The sequence below is a fragment of the Colobus angolensis genome, unplaced genomic scaffold, assembly GCF_000951035.1.
Source record: "Colobus angolensis palliatus isolate OR3802 unplaced genomic scaffold, Cang.pa_1.0 Scaffold603, whole genome shotgun sequence".
Classification (NCBI taxonomy): Eukaryota; Metazoa; Chordata; class Mammalia; order Primates; family Cercopithecidae; genus Colobus; species Colobus angolensis.
The window spans coordinates 207,494-229,954 of record NW_012119633.1 but is presented as its reverse complement, the minus strand read 5'-3'; the positions used below and the strand labels follow the sequence as shown (position 1 = coordinate 229,954).

The window sequence follows — 22,461 nt, the reverse complement described above, 5'->3', positions numbered from 1 at the left end:
CAGGCGCCCGCCACCTCGCCCGGCTAGTTTTTTGTATTTTTTAGTAGAGACGGGGTTTCACCGTGTTAGCCAGGGTGGTCTCGATCTCCTGACCTCGTGATCTGCCCGTCTCGGCCTCTCAAAGTGCTGGGATTACAGGCTTGAGCCACCGCGCCCGGCCGGCAATATATTCTTTAAAGCATGGGCTCTTTCAGTTATGTAGTGTGTTAGGAAGAGGGTAATGAAGTAACATGCCATATTTAATCAGGGTAATCAGATTAGTTTCAAAAAAGTGATGTCAATTTTATTTTGCAGAATACTGAACTATATAAAATTTTACTTGAATGGTATTGATTTACTGGTAGTCTTTACTGACTTATTAGTTGCTCAGACTAATGGTTTAGATTGATTTTTGAGATTCCTTTTTCTTCGTATAGTAAAGCTAATTTTCCCATTTACTTATTATAGATGTAAAATTCATTTTTAATATTTATTGAGTTATAGGCATTATTTAACAGTATCTTAATATAGGAAATAGTCAAATCTGTTGCATTTAACCATACGGTTAACATGCTAGACAATACTGTTTACATTATTGATTTTGTCTCTCTGATATTACTTATGAGATGTTAAAAATTAAATAAGTTTCTCCCATACGTGCCAGCAATAACTATCATCTTCACTTTTTGAGAAAGGCATATCTCATATAAACCCAGACTTCTAGAATTACAGAGGGACCTTATAATTTGACTCTTTCAGTGTAAATGCATCACAAATATTTTTTTCTTTTTTGGTGGGGTAGGGAGGTTCACTGGATTGATTTCTTCTTATGACTACCTGGCTTTATGTAAGACTATAGATTCTTATCCAAAACCCTTAGGGCCTGGTGTGTTCTGTCATTAAGATTAAAAAAAATACATGTTTTAGAAAGTAATGAAGTACATATGCTGATATGTTATATGATTAGCAGGGTCTGAGGAGGCACCAACTAAACACATTATTTCTGCAATGAAATATATGAATATTTATGTTAATTGGGAGAAAGCCAGAGTGCCTTATCAGGGTGGATCAGGTTTTGCTGCTAAACAAGTTATGAAAAAGCTTATGGATTGCAAATTTTTTTGGATTTTGAATTTCAACTAATCAATTCTGAACCTGTAATAGATTGTGTTATGTATTATAATATTTATAGATATGACTCTTTCTACAAATAATCAAAAATATAACAAAATTATGTATCTTTATTGTTTTTCCAATTTTTCTACTATTTCACCTTTTATCTTCTAAAATATTTACTTTGTACAGCTGCTGTATTCTCGAGGATTACTAATTGATCTTCTAATCAAATCTAATGTTAGTCGATATGCAGAGTTTAAAAATATTACCAGAATTCTTGCATTTCGAGAAGGACGAGTGGAACAGGTACTGTACTGATCAAGAATTGTAACTGGGCATCAGCTTAAGTTATTATGGTTTGTTTTGGAAAGATAAGCAAATAAGATTGTTATTTTCCTCATAAAGCAGTAAATTCAAGTCCTGCATAGTGATTTGCAAATATAAATGCTTAATTAAAATTTCTAGTGCTAATTTTCTCATGACTTACTCTGCAGCTTGGTGTTGGTACCAAAAAGCACACAAAGTACCAAAAAGCACACCAGAGTCACTATACCCAGGACTAGTAGTCACACAAATCCTTTTCTCCCATTAATCAAGATTTTGGAGAGGGAAAAGAAAGAAACCGTGAATTTTACTGTCCACTTGATCAGATTCCACACAGAGAAGGAGGCCTGGAGCCTGGTTTGGAAAAAATTCTTACCCTTATGACAGCTGATCAGATCCTGGGTTCTTCACTACAGCTTCCAGAAGAGCAGAGCTTTGCTATCCTGCTTACAGCACCAAAACTGTAGGGACCAAGGGAAACACTCCCTCTTAAGCCTCTGAAGTTTCACTGAAAAATCAACTCACAAAAGGCAGATTAATTGGAGAAAAGGCATAATAATGTACTAACATATACATGGGGAGAGCCATAGTGTTTGTTTTAGATAGCACTGCTAAATTTTTCTCTGTTAGGATGACATGCCATTGGTCTTTTAATGGCATGAGGAGTAACTTGGCAGAATTAAGTAAGAAAGCTCACAGTTAACCCTGAAGTTAGCAGAGATGCCATTAATACTGATGGAAGGTGATGTGAAAAAGCCTGACTAGAATGGAGATGATAATCCTGTTATATGTAAAGGGGAAAAAAGTGTAATTTGGAATACTTATATCGTTAGGAAGCAGTTTCTTGACTTAAAATCATAATATTTTTCAGGTTCCTTGTTCCAGAGCAGATGTCTTTAATAGCAAACAACTTACTATGGTAGAAAAGCGAATGCTAATGAAATTTCTTACATTTTGTATGGAATATGAGAAATATCCTGATGAATATAAAGGTATGTTTTTCATTAAGTTGTGTTCTCCAATTATTTAACATTTCTTACTATTTTAATATGCTTGCTCTGATTTAGTGAGCCACTTATTACTGTTTTAAAATGCATTCTAACTCTGCACTATCAATAGGTTAGCCATTAGTAGCATGTAGCTATTTAAATTTAAATTAATTAAAATGAAATAAAATAAAAAATTCAGTTTTTCAGTCTCATTAGCCATATTTCAAGGGCTCCATAGCCCCATGTGGCTACAGTGCAGATATTTTCATTATTGCTGAAGTGGCATGCTAGATTTTAATTTTTATTCTTATTATTTAAATACTACTGTCAACTGGCTCTTTGTAGATAATAATCCCTTTTCATGATTCCATTATTTTTTCTCATAAGTAAAAATACTATATATTTTGTCATTTTCTAGGATTGCTTTTGCCTAGAATCTTGAACTATTTTGTTTGGGAAAGAAAAGGCTAGATGGTATATGGGGGAAAAATACTGGATTCAGAAAAGGCGTGGTTTCTATTCTTGGCTTTGACCTATTTCATTATGTGATCTGGGGCCAGTTACTTCACAGTCTGTTCAAAATTGAATATGCCATTTTAGTATCAGAGCTGTATACTTTAAGTCCGTTGGTCTGAAAATGTTAACCAAAATTGGAATATACTATTGATAATTTATTTATAAAGTTACAATGAGAAGTGCAGCGATATTTTTTTCCTCTGCGAAATAATGAAAGTCTAATCCTTGCTCTTAAAGCTTCAAGTCTACTAGGATCTGTCATGTCATCCACAGTGACTGTGTAAAATTCAATTCTCTCAGTAAATTTTCATAATTTTTATTTATGTAAATTATTTCCGTAAAGTTTTTGTCTTTTATCATGGCATTGTATTTCCCACCACTGACAGTCCAATTACATTATATTCTGTTCTTGGTTTAAAGGAGTAACTTTTAGGGGTCCCATATGTTTTGATGTGATTATGTGGCCATAAGACTGATTCTAGTAGCCACACAGAAATTCATTTTATTATTTTTTAGTTTATTTTCTGATTATTAGTGAGAAGTATTTATCGTCTTAAATAAATACATTCCCATGTTGTCATAGTTGTTTAATATTTTCAGCACCATTATTGGCATTATCCTGCAGGTTTCATGACAATAAAGTGAGATTATTGCCAAATATGGCAACCCATTGAGTTATTTAATATTTTCCAGTTTTTTTGAATGCATGAAATGCTCAATCATATAAAGCTTAAAAATTGTGCCATCACTCCAAATCGGAGAGCGAGATTGTTTCCACTTTTTTCTAAGATCAAACATCAGTGTCCAAAATGTAATACCACCTATGTCCTTTTTGAGGTCTTTGAAACACACTTCATCTCCTTTTTGTGGGGTGCTTTTAAATAGAAGTTTCGTTCTGATTTTGAGTGATAAAATTTCATCTTTTCATAGGATATGAAGATATTACATTTTATGAATATTTAAAAACTCAAAAATTAACCCCCAACCTCCAATATATTGTCCTGCATTCAATTGCAATGACATCAGAGACAGCCAGCAGTACCATAGATGGTCTCAAAGCTACCAGAAACTTTCTTCACTGTCTTGGGCGATATGGCAACACTCCATTTTTGTTTCCTTTGTATGGCCAAGGAGAACTCCCCCAGTGTTTCTGCAGGTAAGTTTGCCATTGGTTTTGTTGTCCCTTCTAAAGGGGATACTTAAATAACAGGTGAGAATTAGGAAGGCAAAAATGAGATTTATTCAAGATTTAGTATATGCAAATATATACTTTATTTTTTTTTTTATAATTGATTTACCTGCCTATCTACCCACTGAAGTAATATATTCAGTGTGGCCTGTTTTTGAGCTTTATAAAAATACTATAAGTTCCTTTTTCCACTCAATAGTGTGATGGAAAGTATTGTCATTGCATATAATTTTAGTTAATTTTTATTGCTACATAGTATTTTATTGTGAATATACCACAGTCTACTTTTTCATTTTTCTGTTGACAGGACGTTTCCAGTTTTTTTGCAGTTAACACCCTTGTGAATATTTCAAGTTATATATATTCCATAATTTCTCTTGGAAACATATCTAGGAGTGGAATTCCCAAGTCATGAGATACATGAATGTCAACGCTTTACAACATCGTGTTCAGTTATTTCTCTAGAGGGCTGTACCAATTATAACCTTTTAGCAGTACATAAGAATACCCAAAGCTTTTCATGTTTGCCAGTATTTAAATTTTTTTTGTCAATCTAACTCACATAAATTATCATTGCATTGGATTTTTATTTTTCATTTCCCTAATTAGCTGTGAAGTTGCACCTCTTCTCATATGTTTACTGGCCATTCATGTTTTATCTTCAGGAAATACTTGTTTGTGTCTTTTTTTGTTTGTTTTACACATTTTTTTTTTTAATTTTTATTTTTTGTGGGCACATAGGAGGCATATATGTTTGTGGGGTAGATGAGATACTTTAATACAGGCATGCAGTGTGTAATCCATCATGGTAAATGGAGTATCCATCCCCTCAAGCATTTATCCTTTGTGTTGAAAACAATCCAATTATACTCTTTATTTTAACATGTACAATTAAATCATTATTGACTCTAGTCACTCTGTTGTGATATCAAATACTAGATTTTATTCATTCTTTCTAACTACGTTTTGTACCTATTAACCATTCCCACTTAACCGCTACCCCCTCAAAACCCTCCCCAGGCTCTGATAACCATCCTTCTACTCTCTGTCTCCGTATGTTTGTTTTAATTTTTAGCTCCCACAAGTAAGTGAGGCTATGCATTGTTTGTCTTTCTGTGGCTGGCTTATTTCACTTAATGTAATGACCTTCAGTTTCATCCACATTGTTGCAAATGTCAGGATCTCATTCTTTTTTTTTTTTTTTTTTGAGATGGAGTCTTGCACTGTCACCCAGGATGGCGTGCAGTGGTACGATCTCGGCTCACTGCAACCTCTGCCACTCGAGTTCAAGTGATTCTCCTGCCTCAGCCTCCTGAGTAGCTGGGATTACGGGTGTGCCACCACGCCTGGCTAATTTTTGTATTTTTAGTAGAGATGGGGTTTCAGCATCTTGGCCAGCCTGGTCGTGAACTCCTGACTTCGTGATCCACCCGTCTCCCAAAGTGGTGGTATTACAGGCGTGAGCCACCGTGCCCAGCCAGGATCTCATTCTTTTTATGGCTGAATATTACTCCATGGTGTAACTGTACTACATTTTCTTTATCCATTTATCTGTTGCTGGACACTTAGGTAGCTTCCAAGTCTTGGTTATTGTGAACAATGCTACAATAAATGTGGTGTGCAGATATCCTTTGATACACTGATTTCCTTTCTTTTGGGTATATACCTAGCAGTGGGATTGCTGGATCGTATGGTAGCTCTAGTTTTGCTTTTCTGAGGAACTTCCAAACTGTTCTCCACAGTGGTTGTAGTAATTTACGCTCCCACCCACAGTGTTCAAGGGTTCCCTTTTCTCCGTATCTTTGCCAGTATTTGCTAGTGCCTTTCTTTTGAATAAAAGTTATTTTAACTGGGGTAATAAAATATCTCATTGTAGTTTTGATGTGCATTTCTCTGATGATCAGTGATGTTGAGCACCTTTTTATATGTCTCCTTGCCATTTGTATGTCTTCTTTTGAAAAATGTTTCAGATCTTTTGCCCATTTTTTAGTCATACTAGATTTTTTTCCCGTAGAGTTGTTTGAGCTACTTATATATTCTGGTCATTAATTCCTTGTCAGATGGGTAGTTTGCAAATATTCTCTTTCATTATATGGGTTGTCTTTTCACATTGTTGATGGTTTCTTCTGCTGTGCAGAAACTTTTTAACTTCATGTGTTCCCAATTGTCCATTTTTGCTTTAGTTGCCTGTGCTTGTGGGGCATTGTCCAAGAAATCTTTGCCCAGACCAGTGTCTTGGAGATTTTCTCGAATGTTTTCTTGTACTAGTTTTATAGTTTGCAGCATTAGATTTATTTTTTTAATCCATTTTGATTTGCTTTTTATATATGGCAAAAGATAGGGGTCTGGTTTCATTTTTCTTCATATGGATATCCAGTTATCCCAGCACCCTTTATGGAAAAGACTGTTTTTTACCCAGTGTATATTCTTGACACCTTTGTCAAAAATGAGTTCACTGTGGGTATGTGGATTTGTTTCTGGATTGTCTATTCTGATTTTTGGTTTATGTGTCTGTTTTTATGCCAATACCATGCCGTTTTGGTTATTATAGCTCTGTAGTATAATTTGAAGTAAGGTAATGTGATTCCTCCAGTTTTGTTCTTTTTGCTCAGGATAGCTTTGGCTATTCTGGGTATTTTGTGGCTCCATATACATTTTAGGATGTTTTCCTTTCTCTGAAGAATGCCATTGGTATTTTTATACAGATTTCATTAAATCTGTAGATTGCTTAGCATAGTATGGATGTTTTAACAATATTGATTCTTCGAGTCCATGAACATGGAATAGTTTTCCATTTCTTTGTGTCCTCTTCAATATCTTTCATCAGTGTTTTATAGATTTCATTGTAGGGATCGTACACTTCTTTGATTAAGTTAATTCCTAGGTATTTAATTGCATTTGTGGTTATTCTAATTGAGATTACTTTTTAAAGTTTCTTTTTCGGATTTTTCAGTGTTGACATATAGAAATTCTACTAATTTTGTATGTTGATTTTATACTCTGCAACTTTACTGAATTTTCAGTCTAATAGTTTTTTGATGGAGTCTTTAGGTTTCTCCAAATATAAAATTATATCATCTGCAAACAAGGATGATTTGACTTCTCCCAGCCTCTCCCAGTAGCCACCACAGCCACTGGCCCACTGGGAGTTCTGCCAGGCCACGCCTGATGTTCACTTAAACCCCAAGTGCTCTTCAGTAAGCTTGTGTTGAATGCTTCCAGGCTTGGGCCTTACCCTTCATGGCGGTGGGCTCCCCTCTGGTCTAGGGTAGGTCCAGAAAGGCTTTCTAAGTGCCTAGGCCTCGACTTGGGTCCCCAAGAGCCTGCTTGGTGCTCTGCACCCCGTGGCTGAGTTGGTGTTTAACACACAACACAAAGTCCCCGTTACTTTTCTCTCTGCTTTGCTCAAGCAGAAGTCTTTTGCCATAGACACCACAGCTGGAAATGTACCAGGTCTCACCTGAAGCCAGCATGTCTCAGAATCTCACGGCTTACTACCTGGGTGTTACTGTTGGTTATTTTGTAGCCAAGGGCTTTTAACGAGCAGGTGATGAGCCCTGCCAGGATTGGGTCCTTCCTTTCAAAGCGACAGGTTCCCTTATGGTCCATGGTATGTCTAGAAATGTTTTCTGGGAGTTAGAGTCTAGAATGGTGGCCTCATGACTCTACCTGGTGTCCTATCTTACTGTGACCGAGCTGCTATCCAAGACGAAAGACAAAGTCCTTGTAATCTTTGCTCTCCTCTTCTCAAGCAGAAGGAATTAGTCACCTTCATTGCTATGAGCTGCATGGCCTCAGGTTTGGGGAGGGGTGGCACAAGCAGTCCCTTAGCTGCCCAGGCTGGTTTCTCCTTAGGCCATGTGCTGCCCTAGTCCATGGGCTCTAAGCCCAGCCCAGCATTAGCACTTACCTAAGAATTACAGTCTTTGTGTCCTAGCCTGCCTTTCAAGTATACCTAGAACTCCAGAGCACCTTAGCCCAAAGTGGCAAGGCTTGCTGAGACGGGCCATTCCTCTCTTGCTAGGGCTGGTCCAAATGCTGTCTCAGTGCCAACTGAGCCCAGCATAACTTTGCTCTCCACTGACAGGGCAGCACCGGGTTCAATGCTACATCCCCCAGTTGCTATGCTCTCGCTCCCTCAAATGCATAGATTTCTCTCTCCACGCCACATGGCCACTGCCGTGGAATTGGGGAGGGGTGGTATTGACGGTTCAAGACTGTCTTCAGTGCCTCCTTCAGTGATAGGAAGTTGCAGCCTGGTACTGTGATTGCTTACCTGATTTTTGCTTCTTATGATGGTGCTTATTTTGTGTGTAGTTAGTTGTTAAAATTTGGAGTTCCTGTGGGAGGGATGATCACTAGAGGCTTCTATTTGACCATCTTGCTCCACCCTCTTGTTGTTGACCTTCGCCCGTTTGTCTATTCGGTTGTTGTTTTTTTCTTATTGATTTGTAGGAGTTTTAAAATACATCCTGATTAGTGATCTTTTTTCAGTTATATGTGTTGGATGTATTTTGTCTTATGGTTTTTATGATACATAAAGGTCATGAAGATTAATACAGTCAAATAGAGCAATCTTTTTTTTTTTTTTAATGCTTAGCTTTTTGGGGGAGGTCATATAGTATACCTGAAGTATGGAGACAAGACTGCCTAGATTTAAGTCCTGACTTTTCTGTTTATTAGCCATGTAACCTTGGGGAAGTTTTACGACCTCTCTCTGTTTTTCAGGTATCAAATTTGGGATTTTTTTATTCAGTTGGAACTTTGTGTCCTAATTCATTATTTTCTGCTCTTTATTATCTCCTTTATTTTGCTTTCTTTGGATTTTATTTAGATCATCTCTCCCCTCCCCTGCCCTTGGCAATTATTAGGCTGAAATTCCATGAATTAAGTATTCATCTTTTAAATATTTTCTAATATAAGCATTTAAGAATAATTCCTCCAGTTTGCATCCATTGGTGGCAAATGCTTCCTAGTTGTATCTGAAAATAACTTTTTCTTCTTTTTTGTCTTGAGTGGAAGTTTACTAAGTAAACAATGCTAGACTGACTTTTTTTTTTTCAAATACTTTAAAATTTTGTTCCATGGTCATTTATGTTCCACTTTTGCTGCTGAAAAGTTCAATGTCAGCCTACTTTGTCATTTCTTTATTATGACAAGTTACAAAGATATCTTTTTTCTCTTACATTGTTTTTTAATATAGTTTGCTTTTGTATTCTATATTTTTACTACAGTGAATATTGTGTTGATTTCTTTGTATTTATCTTGCTTAGTATGGGTTGAACCATATGAAATTAACATTATTCAATGATTTTAGACCTACATTATCCTGTGGTTCAACCAAATACATTGTGCTTTTTCTGTCTGTAAATTTATGTTGTTTATTGTTTTGGAAATTTATCAGCCAATATCTTGATAAGCATTGTTTTTTCTTTCTTTTCTCTTCTCACCTTTTTGTAACCCTAAGTAGGTATGTTTTAGAACTTAGCATTTTCTCTTCTATATCTCTCAATCTCTTTTTCATATTTACTATCTTCCTGTCTTTCTGGCTGTATTCTGGGTACATAATTAAGATCTGTATTCCAGTGTATTAATTCTCTTCACCTATAACCCATTCATTTTCTTTCTTCAATATTATATTTCATTTTCAGAACTTCTACTCACCATCTTCCTTGTCATTCTTGGTATTTTTTTACTTGTTCATTTTTTGAAATTATTTATTCTATTTGTTTAGTCATTTCATATATAGATATTTTACATTTTCTTTCTGATAACTCTAATATTTAAACTTCATAACAGTATAATGTTGCCATGTATTGTTTCTATTGATTCATCTCCATGATTTTGCTTGTGTGTGCAATGCTTTTCCTTAGCTGAGAGTTTATATTTGATTGATTTTAATCTGGGTACCCAAATTGCGAGTGCCCTTCTTCAGGGATTATTTGTGTTTGCCTCATCCTGAAGGCACTACAGAATTGGGATCATTTTAGTTCCCTTTGGGGGATCTCACTTAATAATGCAATACAACCTCCACATAGTGATACCGTCACAAGGTTTTTTTTTTTTTTTTTTTTTAATTTCAGTGTTTATTACTCAAAGCTTTTATTTCAGGTTAGGGTTTGTATTGTATGTACATGGAGATCAGTGTTTTCCATGGACATTCCCCTTCCCTCAGTGTCATTGGTTCAATAACAATTATTTCATCCAAGACCCAGTTTTGGTATTAACAGGAAGTCTCTTCACAGTATCTAGTTCAGTTTACCACTGGAAGTAGATATTCTCAAATTTACGTTTCCTAAATATGTGATTTTATGACTTTAGGTGGCAACATTATAAATTTGGAAGTAACTTATTTCCAAATATGATAGATCTGTGTATTTCTAGACAAGCTCTTCGTCTTCTGATCGTCAAAGTAGGAATAAATGGGGAGTGCCATGTCCCGCAGGAACCAAGGGTCCTTCTATCAACTTAATACAAGCGGGGGGAGTTCTGTGGTTTTCTTAGTTACTCTTTCCCTCTTCCTGTGTCATTGCCTGATTCAAAGGAGACACACCATGTTTTCTCTCATGTTGCCACTTGCTACTCACTCCTGTGCAGCTTAGGATAAGGAACAGAAACAGAATGAACAGATCACTGGGAAGTGATCTAAGCTCACTGGCCTCGTTACTAGTGTTTTACAAAAATGGAGTGTTTAGCCCTATTTATCTCTTTTCCACTAAATCCCTCTATTTCTAATTAATACATTAAAAAATTCATTTTGTTTTTGTTTATTTCTTTTGAAGGGAAAAGACATTTACAAGTTTTGTTTGTCGTGTACAGATATAAAATTTCAGAATGTGATCTTATGTATTGAATCTTAGACAAAGAAAGCATTTTTCTCCAAAGATGGTTGTAACCTTAAGGCTGAGATTTGTCAGCCTTACATATATTTTTATTCTCTGCAGAGCCTACATGTGGCTCAGATTGAATGCTTTTTATAAAAATTATACCTCATCCTGCCAGGCGTGGTGGCTCATGCCTGTAATCCCAGCACTTTGGGACTAAATATATTAAACTTCTGGGTAATTCTCTTGAGTTCTTATATTTTATATACATGAGACTGTCTCTGAATTATAATAAACATGCATTTCCTTGACCAGCAGATATTAACTTTTAATTTTACTTTAGATTCTCTCCATAATGCTTTATAATTCCATATAAATATTGTTTTATTTTTATCCTAAAGTAGTAACACTATCACCATCTATACATCATAGCCTACACATTTTATCACCAGGTTATCAGAATAAGGTGTCACCTGTTCTGTGATTTCTAACCACCATTCTGTATTCTGTTTTAATATAAGCCTCTTAAGCATTTCTCAAAGCCAGTTACAGCATGTTCTTATCAAGGCTACTATTATAAATGGTATGCATGCATATTTATGTGAAGGATTCAAAGACATTTGGAAGTCATATCCTTGCATTCTAAATGATTTCCGCATGTGACATTTTAACTACTAGAGATAACTTTCATGAATAAATGTCCTTTAAGGCTTTTATCAATTTAAATAGGTAGATTATTTTTTGGCAAAGAAAATGAAACATATTTATGTTGCTACCTAGTATCCATTAATATGTCAGGATATAATAATTGGAACATATTGGAAGAAAAGTCATTAAAATCTATATATTTTTCTAGTCTAGCAAGCTTTACAGTTTTCCCTAATGTAAATTAATTGGTTGATAAGTTTTCTGGCACATTGCACAGGATATACATGCAGTTTATAGACTTTACTCTCACAATATATCTTCCAAACAGAAAACCTTTTTAAGCCCTGACATATTTGGTTATCTGTGTGGTTGGTAACATAGTAGCCTTTATAACTATATTCTAGTTCGGAATAGGTTTTATACACTACATCATGTATTTATAACCTGTTAATTGGAGCAGTATCAGTGGGAACAACCTTTACATTTTTTATATGTAGCTGTGAACTGCCCAGAGATTGTTACTTAATTTTGTTAAAAGAGGGCGTTTCACTGTCAACCTTCTATATGATTCAGTTTTTCATTATTCTGTGTCCTAGATTTGATCTAATTTTTTCCTTTAATGTGGTAGAATTGTTAAAAGATGAAGGATGAGTATGTTTCACTTTTAGCATGTGATAAGTTTATGTATATAAATAAATCATGTAAATTATCACCACCAAACACTTTTATACCAATTGTTCAACCTCAGATGAAATTTTCCTGAGTATTGTATGTGGAAAATTGAAGATGTGAGATTTATAGGAAATCGTGTAACACAAACTGATCTCTAACTTATAGCTTTTATTTATTTATTTTTAACTTTTAGTTTCAGGGGTAGATATGCAGGTTTGTGCTATAGGTAAATTGCATGTCACTGTGTGTAGTAGGCCATTCTTGCATTGCTATAAAGAAATACCTGAGACTGGGTAATTTATAAAGAAAAGAGGTATAATTGACTCATGGTTCTGCAGGATTTACAGGGAGCATGGTACTGGCATCTGCTCAACTTCTGGGAAGGCCTTAGGAAGCTTACAATCATGGTGGAAGGAGAAAGGGCAGCAGACATGTCACATGACCAGAGCAAGAGCAAGATAGGAGGAGTTGCCACACACTTTTAAACAGCCAGAACTCATGAGAACTCACTCATTATCATGAGGGCAGCACCAAGGTGATGGTGTTTAACCATTCATGAGAAATTCACCTCCGTGATACAATCACCTCCAAATAGGCTTCACACTTCCAGTACTGGGAACTACAATTCACTGATATTTGGGCAGGGACAAACATACAAACTTATTCTGTCCCTGGCCCTTCCCAAATCTCATTTTCTTATCACATTTCAAAATACAAGCATCCCTTTTCAGTAATCCCAACCAAAATCTTACTCCAGCATTAACTCAAAATTCCCAAGTCCCAAATTCAAATTCTTTTCTGGAAATGAGTTCCTTCCACCTCTGGGCCTATAAAATCAAAACAAGTTATTTACTTCCAAGATACAACGGGGGTTTAAGTATTGGGTAAACATTTCTGCCGAGACCAGCTTGGTCGGGGAGACCCTAACCCAGCGGCGCTAGAGGAACTAAAGACACACACACAGAAATATAGAGGTGTGAAGTGGGAAATCAGGGGTCTCGCAGCTTTCAAAGCTGAGAGCCCCGAACAGAGATTTACCCACATATTTATTAACAGCAAGCCAGTCATTAGCATTGTTTCTATAGATACTTGATTAACTAGAAGTATCCCTTATGAGAAAGGAAGGGATGGGCCTAAATAATGGGATGGGTCTGACTAGTTATCTGTAGCAGGAACATGCCCTTAAGGCACAGATCGCTCATGCTATTGTTTGTGGTTTAAGAATGCCTTTAAGCAGTTTTCTGCCCTGGGCAGGCCAGGTGTTCCTTGCCCTCATTCCGGTAAACCCACAACCTTCCAGCGTTGTCCTTATGGCCATCATGAACATGTCACAGTGCTGCATAGATTTTGTTTATGGCCAGTTTTGGGCCCAGTCTTCCTTAGCCCAATTACACTCATCACTCTGTTATACACATTTCAAAGGGATTGTGTTCCTAACACATTCCAAAAGGGAGAAATTGTCCAAAAAAGGGGGGGCTACAGGCCCCATGCGAGTCCTGTAAGGAGCAGGCTCCCAAGGCCTTGGGCAGCTCTGCCCTGTGTCTTCATAGAGTTCAGCCCCTGTGGCTGCTCTCTCAGGTTGTTGAGTGCCTGTGACTTTTTCAGGTGTAGGGTGCAAGCTGCCTGTGCCTGTACCATTCTGGAGCCTGGAGTATTGTGGCTCCCTTCCCACAGCTCCACTATTCAGTGCCTCAGTGGGGACTCTGCATGGGGCCTCTGACCCCACATTCTACCTCTGTACTTTCCTAATATAGGTTCTCTGTGGGGGTTCCATCTGTGCAGTAGGTTTCTGCCTGGACACTCAGGCTTTCCCATATATTCTCTGAAATCCAGGTGGAGGCTGCCAAGCCCCCACCACTCTTGTACTCTGTGTGCCTGGAGGCTTAACACAATATGGAAACCACCAAGGCTTATGGCTTGCACCCTCTGAAGTAGTGACCAGAGCCAAACCTGAGCTCATCTGAACTGAGGCTGGAGCTGGAGTGGCCTGGGTATGGGGAGCATGTTGTGCAGGGAAGCAGGGCCCTGGGCCTAGCTCCTGAAACGTTTCTTTCTAGCCCACAGGGCCTGCGATGGGAGGGACTGCCTCGAAGTTCTCTGGAATGCCTTCTAAGCCTTTTTCCCATTGTCTTGGCCATTAATACTTGTCTCCTTTTTAGTTACGCACATTTCTCTAGAAAGAGATTGCTCTGAAGCTCACTTTGTTTCTTCTCCTAAAAATGGGCTTTTCTTTTCTACCACATGGCCAGGCTACAAATTTTCTAAACTTTTACACTCTGCTTTGCCATTAAATATAAGTTCCAACTTGAGTCATTTATTTGCTCCCTCATTGAGCATAGGCTATTAGAAGCAGCCAGATCACATATGGAATGCTTTCCTGCTTAGAAATTTCTTTAACCAGGTACCCTAAATCATCACTTTCAAGTCAAGCTTCCACAGATCCCCTGGACATGAACAGAATGCAGCCAAGGTCTTTGCTTAGGCATAACATGGGTGGCCTTTGCTCCAGTTCCCAATAAATTCCTCCTTTCCGTCTGAGTCCTCCTCAGCCTGGACTTCATTGTCCATGTAACTGTCAGCATTTTGATCAGAGCCATTTATTCTGTCTGTGAGAAATTTTAAACTTTCCCTCATCTTTGTATCTTCTTCTGGGTCCTCTAATTTCTTCCAACCTTTGCTCATTGTGCAATTCCAAAGTCACTTCCATATTTTCAGGTATCTTTATAGCAATACCCCATTCCTCTGTACCAGTTTTCTATATTAGTCAGTTCTTGCACCCCTATAAAGAAATACCTGACACTGGGCTATTTATAAAAATAAGAGGTTTAACTGGCTCACAGTTCTGCAGCCTTTAGGAAGGATGCAGCACCATAGGAAGTATGGTGCTGTCATCTGCTTGGCTTCTGGGGAGGCCTCAGGAAGCTTACAATTATGGCAGAAGCTGAAGGTGGAGCAGGCGCATCACATGGCAAGAGCAGGAACAAGAGAAAGGGAGATGCCATACATTTTTATACAGCCAGGTCTTATTAGAACTCACTATAGTGAGAACAGCACTAAGAGGATGATGCTAAACCATTCATGAGAAAGCCACACTCATGATTCAGTCACCTCCCCCCAGACCCCACCACCAATACTAGGGATTACAATTCAACTTGAGATTTCAACAGGGACAAATATGTAAACTATATCATGGGTCTTTGGTGTACATATTATTTTGTTAGCCAGGTAATAAGCATATTACCTGATAGGTAGTTTTTCTAGTTTTTCAGTCTTCACCCTTCTCCCATCTTGCACCTTCAGGTAAGTCCCAGCATCTATTTTTTCCCTCTATGTGTCCGTGTGTTCCTGTCATTTAGCTCCCACTTATAAGTGAGAACATGTGGCATTTGGTTTTCTCTTCCTGCGTTAGTTTGCTAAGGATAGTATCCTCCAACTCCATCCATGTTCCTGCAGAGGACCTGAACTCATTCCTTTTTATGGCTGCATAGTATTCCATGGTGTAGATGTACCACGTTTTCCTTATCAAGTCTTACATTGATGAGCATGTGGGTTGATTCCATGTCTTTGCTATTGTAAATAGTCCTACAGTGAACATACTGGTGCATGTGTCTTTATGGTAGAATGATTTGTATTCCTTTGTATATGTAACCCATAATGGGATTGCTAGGTCAAATGGTAGTTCTGTTTTAAGTTCTTTGAGAAATCACCAAACTGCTTTTCTTAGTGACTGAGCTAATTTACATACCCACCAGCAGTGTATAAGCTTCCCTTTTCTCTGCAGCCTCACCAGCAGCTGTCTGACTTACAGCTTTTAAAAAGAGAATTAGAGAAGACCAAAAGTTACAAATATATAAATGGATATATGCATCTTTAAGCAGCTTGCTCGAAATTATAGGAGCAACATGGAGGGAATGGAAAAGGAATCTCCCATTTAACGAACTTATTCAGTGATGACAGAAAGAACTATGCCTAAAATGGGACAACATGCTACTGTGATTTTGTCATAACCATGGAATTTGTGCATTTATATAGACTGTAAGGTATTTTCTATTGTTTTGTCTTTTCCCCCTGCTTTTAAAAATCCCTTTTCTCAGTCCAAAGTCAATACATTTTACTGAGTGTTTTTTAGTTCTCTTTGGATAAATCGTAAGATATAGCATCTCTTAGACCAAAGGAACTACCTTATTTTATTCTATAATAACCAGTGTGTTTTTCTTCAGAAAGTTTTCAGAAATCTAAGAAATGTTTCCTATCCTGGATCAACCTATTAGAAAACCAAGAGAAGTCTTAAAATTGGCCAAGGAGTATACTGTTGGAAAATTTAAAGAGTTTATATATTCAGCTGCATGTGAAGTCAGAGCAACATTGAGGTGGAATTTTAGTGTCTGTCCCTGATGTTGTTGCTCCTCTTCCTTAACAAGTTGGAGTTAGATTATAGATTATAGATTCTTCAACAGTACATTATTTATTTTTTTTCTTCCATAGTATTCTCCTTAATCTCTTTTCTTGTAAAAATCTACCTGCTATTCTGGTAGCAGTACAAAAAAAAAATTAAAGTTGATAGAACTCTTTTATGTTGTATTGACTGGTTGTCTAATTTTTACAAATGAGCAAAGTTAAGATAAAAAGAGACTGAGGCTAGAAACCAGATATCCTAATATGCATTTTTCTTGACTCACCTATTATATCATTTTTAAACAACTTTTTTGAAAAAAAATAAGACATAATCTGTAAAAATACTGTGTTATTTTCTGGAACTTGTTATATTTGTGGTATTTCTTAACTTTTAACAACTTGTAATTTGCTGTGACTTATTTATTTTCTCATTATGGATGCATATTCAGTTTCCAGAAAAAAATGGAGAGTATAAGGGGCATTCTTACAGTGTTCTAGAAACGTATTCCAATTCTGGGCCCAATGCAAAATGCCAGTTTAGATAAATAGTTTATTTCAACTTTCCATATTTTAATTAATTGATAAAGGTAAAAGGAAAAACAAGCCATGAGCAAATTATCTCCTCCCTACTCCTATCACTTGAATTTGTGCATTTGATAAGCACTAATGCTAAGGAGCCCAGTAGCAGTTGGAATAGTTAGCATTGATCTGTTTCATGTCCCCAACCCCATTGGTTTCCTCCCACACTGTCATAGAACCAGATGATATAGCTAAATATAGGTGCAGAAACTGACCCTATGTCAAATGGGTATATTTGACTAGTCCAAATGTGTGTGTGTAAAGCTTGATTATTGAATCACAACATATTATCCTTTTGCAGCACTGCAGCTGAGGAGAGCTGCATTAGATATGTGAAATGTTCTTAATCTAGTGTCCATAAGACCTTGAAATTTATTTACAAAATGTTTTATGTTTCTTCATAAAAGGAGTCCATAGTTTCATCACATTTCACAGGCATCCATGACTTAAAAACAAGGATTGAGAACCATTGTTAGGAATTTTTATTATTTTTTTAAACTCAAATAAACATTCCTTAAGAGCTTATAAAAAGAAGAGGTCCTAAAGAGTGAATACAAGAGTGCTTCTGGGATGTAAAGATTTGGAGTTGGGGATTGGGGGCTGGGGGCTAAGGAAAGGGGAAAAGTTGGAAAATGTTGCTATTAGTACTGTGATATATAGGTACCTCTTCATATAACATGCAAGCAGATGATATCTATGCCTTAGTCGTATGGGACAGAAATATTATCATAAGTGTAGAATAGTGAATAAGAAGGTATATTTTGGAGCCAGACCGATGGGATCATCTCCTGATTCTGCTATTTATTAACTCTGTATCCTTGGGCAAATTATTTGATTTTTCTGTGCTCCTCATTTTTACGGGGATAATAGTATGTACCTCATAGGTTGTGAGGATTAAAATGAGCTGATATGTAGAAGAAAGTGCTCGTAATATTGCTTGCCCAAGTACTTCATAAGTGTTAGCTGTTATTACTATTACTGTTGTTACTGTGATTGTTTTAATAATTGCTGCTGCTGCTACTGCTGTTACAGAATGCCAGCAGGGCAAATATGAGGCAGTTAGAGACTTAGCCAGATTTAGTAATCTAAGTTAGGAATCAGCGATTTTTTTTTTTTTTTTGTAAAGAGACAAATATTATCATAAATAGTTTAGGTATTGCAGGCCATATGGTCTCCATTGAAATCTTTTGTAGCCATAGACAATGGATATGGCTGTTTTCTAAAAAAATTATTTCTAAAAATAGGTGGCAGGTTTTTCCAACCTCAGTTGAATAGTCTTTTTTTCTAAAAAATATGATAATTTTTTAAAACCCCAGAATTAAGAGATTATACAGGAATGTCTTAATGCAATGCCTAGTGTATATTAGTTATGCACTAAGTATTTGATGGATTAATGAATGAATAGCAGATGATGTATAACTGAGGAAATTGTATGTTAAGGAAATGATAGAGCAGTGTTTTCCCAAGCTTTCAGGTGTGTCAGAAATTAAGATTACTAAGCTCCATCTCCAGCATTTCTTACTTGTAGATCTGGGTGGAGCGTGAAAATGTGAAATTTTAACAAGTTCCCAGTTGTTGCTCATGCTGCTGGTCTAGGGAACACTGCTGTAGAAGAAGCAATCACAAGAATTGTTCTCTGGGCCTAATTCTAATGAACAAGAAAGAAAGGGTTTAGTTAAAATGACCAAAATATTTTGAAGAAGCATCTATGTCTTTGTTGTAAATGTAATTTTTTTTCATTTCTTTCCATTTAATTCAACAACAACTTTTTAAAGCATCTATTCTCTGCATAATACTCTTCTAGGTATAGTGGATGTACAGTATATGAAAAAGATTATGACATAGACCTGGATATCAGTGTCAAGAAGCATCTAGTTAAAGACAGATAGTGTGCACTTATGGACCAATTAGAGTATTAGAAAATGTATTTTATCGGGTTCCAAAATTTTCAATAGAGGTGTGAATGCTATCAGTACTCAGAAATAATCAGAAGGGGCCTAAACAGTTATGACATGAAGCTAATCAAAGTAGGCTGACTACTTTGCTGAAGCTATAGGAATCTCAGACTACTGTTAACCCATCCATTCTCAGAAAAGAGCAACGAGATTGGGCTCCACTCTAAGCTAATAGCCGTCGGTGGTCGGATCATACCTATCTTTAACATGATGCATATATGTTTGAGATACTTAATTGTTCCAAAGACTCGTAGTTTAGACCAGAGTTTCTCAATCTCAGCACTGTTTACATTTTTTTGCCAAGATAATTTTCTCTATGTTGGGGGAAGGACTGTCTTGTGCATTGTAAAATGTTAGCAGCATACCTGGCTTCTACCCACTAAATGTCACTACCTTCACCCAACCCATCTGTGACAGACAAAAATGTCTCTAAACATTGCCAAATGCCCTATAGAGGCAAAACCATACCCGTTTGAAAAATGCTGGTTTGCTTCAGCTCAGTATATATTGAATTGTAGTCTTTATAATAATGTGATGAATGTGTGATCTTCTTTCTCTTTAACAAGTGCCCTCAAACTAGTTCAATGTTGAAAGGCAGTGATGTGGTTTGGCTCTGTGTCCCCACTCAAAACTTATGTCAAATTGTAATTCCCAGTGTTGGGCGAAGGACTTGGTAGGAGGTGATTAGATGAGGGCGCATTTCCCCCTTGCTGTTCTTGTGATAGTGAGTTTGTGAGAGATCTGGTGTTTAAAAGTGTGTAGCACTTCCTCCTTTGCTCTCTCTTTCCTGCTTCGTCATGGTAAGACGTGCTTGTTCCCCATCACCTTCTGCCATGATAGTAAAGTTTCCTGAGGCCTCCCAGCCATGCTCCCTGTATAGCCTGCAGAACTGTGAGACAGTTAAACCTCTTTTCTTCATAAATTACCCAGTCTCAGGTAGTTCTTTATAACAGTGTGAAAGTGGACTAATAGAGACAAGAGGAATAAAATTTTCTTGCATCCTTTCTTTGAATCTTATTACTCATTTTTTTTGGTTCTATAATCTAGAACAAAGTACAATTTATTTAAGGAACAGGACAGTTTTAGATGTGTTGGCATTTGAACCAATGGACTAATTTGTGAAGGTTATTTAGCAAAGTGCCAAAGCATATAGGAGATACTGAGTAACCATTGATGAGCAAATTCTTGTATACCTTATCTTAGTAGTTAGAAAAAGAATAAGAATATGGGGGGAATAATGTGCACATACACATATCCTCCTCAATTTTATGAAGAAATAGAAGCAGCATTCCCCACCCTCAAATTCCACCCTTAATCATTGTTAAGTTGGTTGCATGTCTTCCTACCTTTTGCATGCTTGTACAGGTAACTGTGTATGAATACATATATGCATACTTTAAAGAAATTTAGATGGCTGTATTGTCTGGTATGAGGATGTGTATGCTATAACCTAATCATTTTCCTTGTTGGTGTAAGCATCAAAATTATGTCTTTGATATGGAAGAAATATCTCATATCCAGAAATTTTAGAAAATAAGTATTATTTTTTGTTATTATAGGAATTAACTGAAATCCCATCACCTGTTAAAAATAACACACTGGACATTTTGGTATATTTTGGTATATTTTTCTTCTACTCTTTTTAGTCCACACATTTAAAAAAGCATATAGCTTCATGCATCACTTAACAGGGATACATTCTGAGAAATGCATCATTTAGGTGATTCCATAGTTGTGCAAACATCATAGAGTGTTCTTACACAAACCTAGATGATACAGCCTACTATACGCCTAGACTGTATGATATAGCATATTGCTCCTAGGCCACAAACCTGTACACCGTGTGACTGCACTGAATACTGTAGGCAATTGTGTAAAAAATAAGTATTTGTGTATCTAAACATACCTAAGCATAGGAAAGGTACAGTAAAAATACAGTATTAGAATCTTATGGGACTATCCTCATATATGTGGTCCATTATTCACTGAAATATTATTATGTGGCACATGGTTATAATCTAATTTTTTTTTGTATTTGGGCATCTTCAACTATAGAATAAGCAAACTTACAGCCATCATTAAAAAAAAAAAAAAAAACACATATATCAGCTTAAAATAGCAATGAAAGGCTGAGTAAATTAAGAGGAGCTCTTTAAATTCAGGAGGCCTTAACCTGATACTCAATGTCTGTAATCAGTTACTTGGGTTTCAGGAACTTAGGGGGTAAATACCCTGAAATTGCATGCCAAATATTGTGTGTATAATGTGCTACATTTTTCTAGGAAGGAAGTTCATAGTGTCTCTATTAGTGTCTCAGAGGAGTCTATGTCTGCCCCTTACAACCCCCCCCTCCCCACACACAAAAAGATTAGGAACCACTGAGATATACTATCTCAATTGAGAACTGTCTTTACTAAATTAGAAGAGTAGTGCGTGGTAGATTGACAAAAAGCTTCTATCCCAAAAGTTTGAAGGTTGCTGTTTGAATAGAATTCTTATAAACTGTCAAATTTTGGAGGATAAAATAAGCACAGCAACATACTTTATTTTCAGAATAATTTGTATATGATTTTAAAGACAATTTCCTCTCTAGTTGATAGTTTATATTAGCATGGAGATGATACATATTATGTTTGTATGATCATTTGTTTGTTTTTCCCTTGAGGAAAGAGTGTTTCTTGGGATACACAGAAAGGGGTGGTGAGATAATCCATCATTTTGAAACCTATTCTCTGGTGATGGATGGATATATTGGTAACGTAACTCAATAATCTTCATTTTTTTCCAGGTTATTCACAGATCAGTGAACATTGTCGTTAATAAAGCAATGGAATGCTTTTGTGTCCTTGCCTGCGTTATTCCTTACGTTTTGACAGAAAAATATTTCCCATTTGGGAATAACTTCTTTTAAGACTTACATTTAAGTATATTTTGTGGAGGAATTATTGTGACTCTCATGAGTATATTGGAATTACATTGGCTATACAGATTATAGAGTTTGATTTCCTTCATTTTTAAACCTTTCCTATGGTGTGGATACAGTTTAATTCCTTTTTTTTTTTTTTTTTGGAGACAGAGTCTTGCTCTGTTTCCCAGGCTGGAGTGCAGTGGCAGGATCTCGACTCACTGCAACCTCTGCGTCGGGTTCAAGTGATTCTCCTGCCTTGGCCTCCCGAGTAGCTGGGATTACAGGTGTGCGCTACCATGTCCTGCTAATTTTTGTATTTTTAGTAGAGATGGGGTTTCACCATGTTGCCCATGCTGGTCTCGAACTC

General features: G+C 36.6%; 1 protein-coding gene across 1 annotated transcript in view; it reads left to right on the top strand.

Moving 5' to 3' along the window:
- CHM (choroideremia (Rab escort protein 1)) overlaps positions 1–22,461 on the top strand; it is a 191,584-nt gene that overhangs the window by 87,130 nt on the left and 81,993 nt on the right. Inside the window, exons 6-8 of the mRNA XM_011963223.1 lie at positions 1,285–1,401; positions 2,291–2,411; positions 3,855–4,080. Of these exons, the coding sequence (XP_011818613.1) occupies positions 1,285–1,401; positions 2,291–2,411; positions 3,855–4,080 (464 nt within the window). The remainder of the gene's footprint in view (positions 1–1,284; positions 1,402–2,290; positions 2,412–3,854; positions 4,081–22,461) is intronic.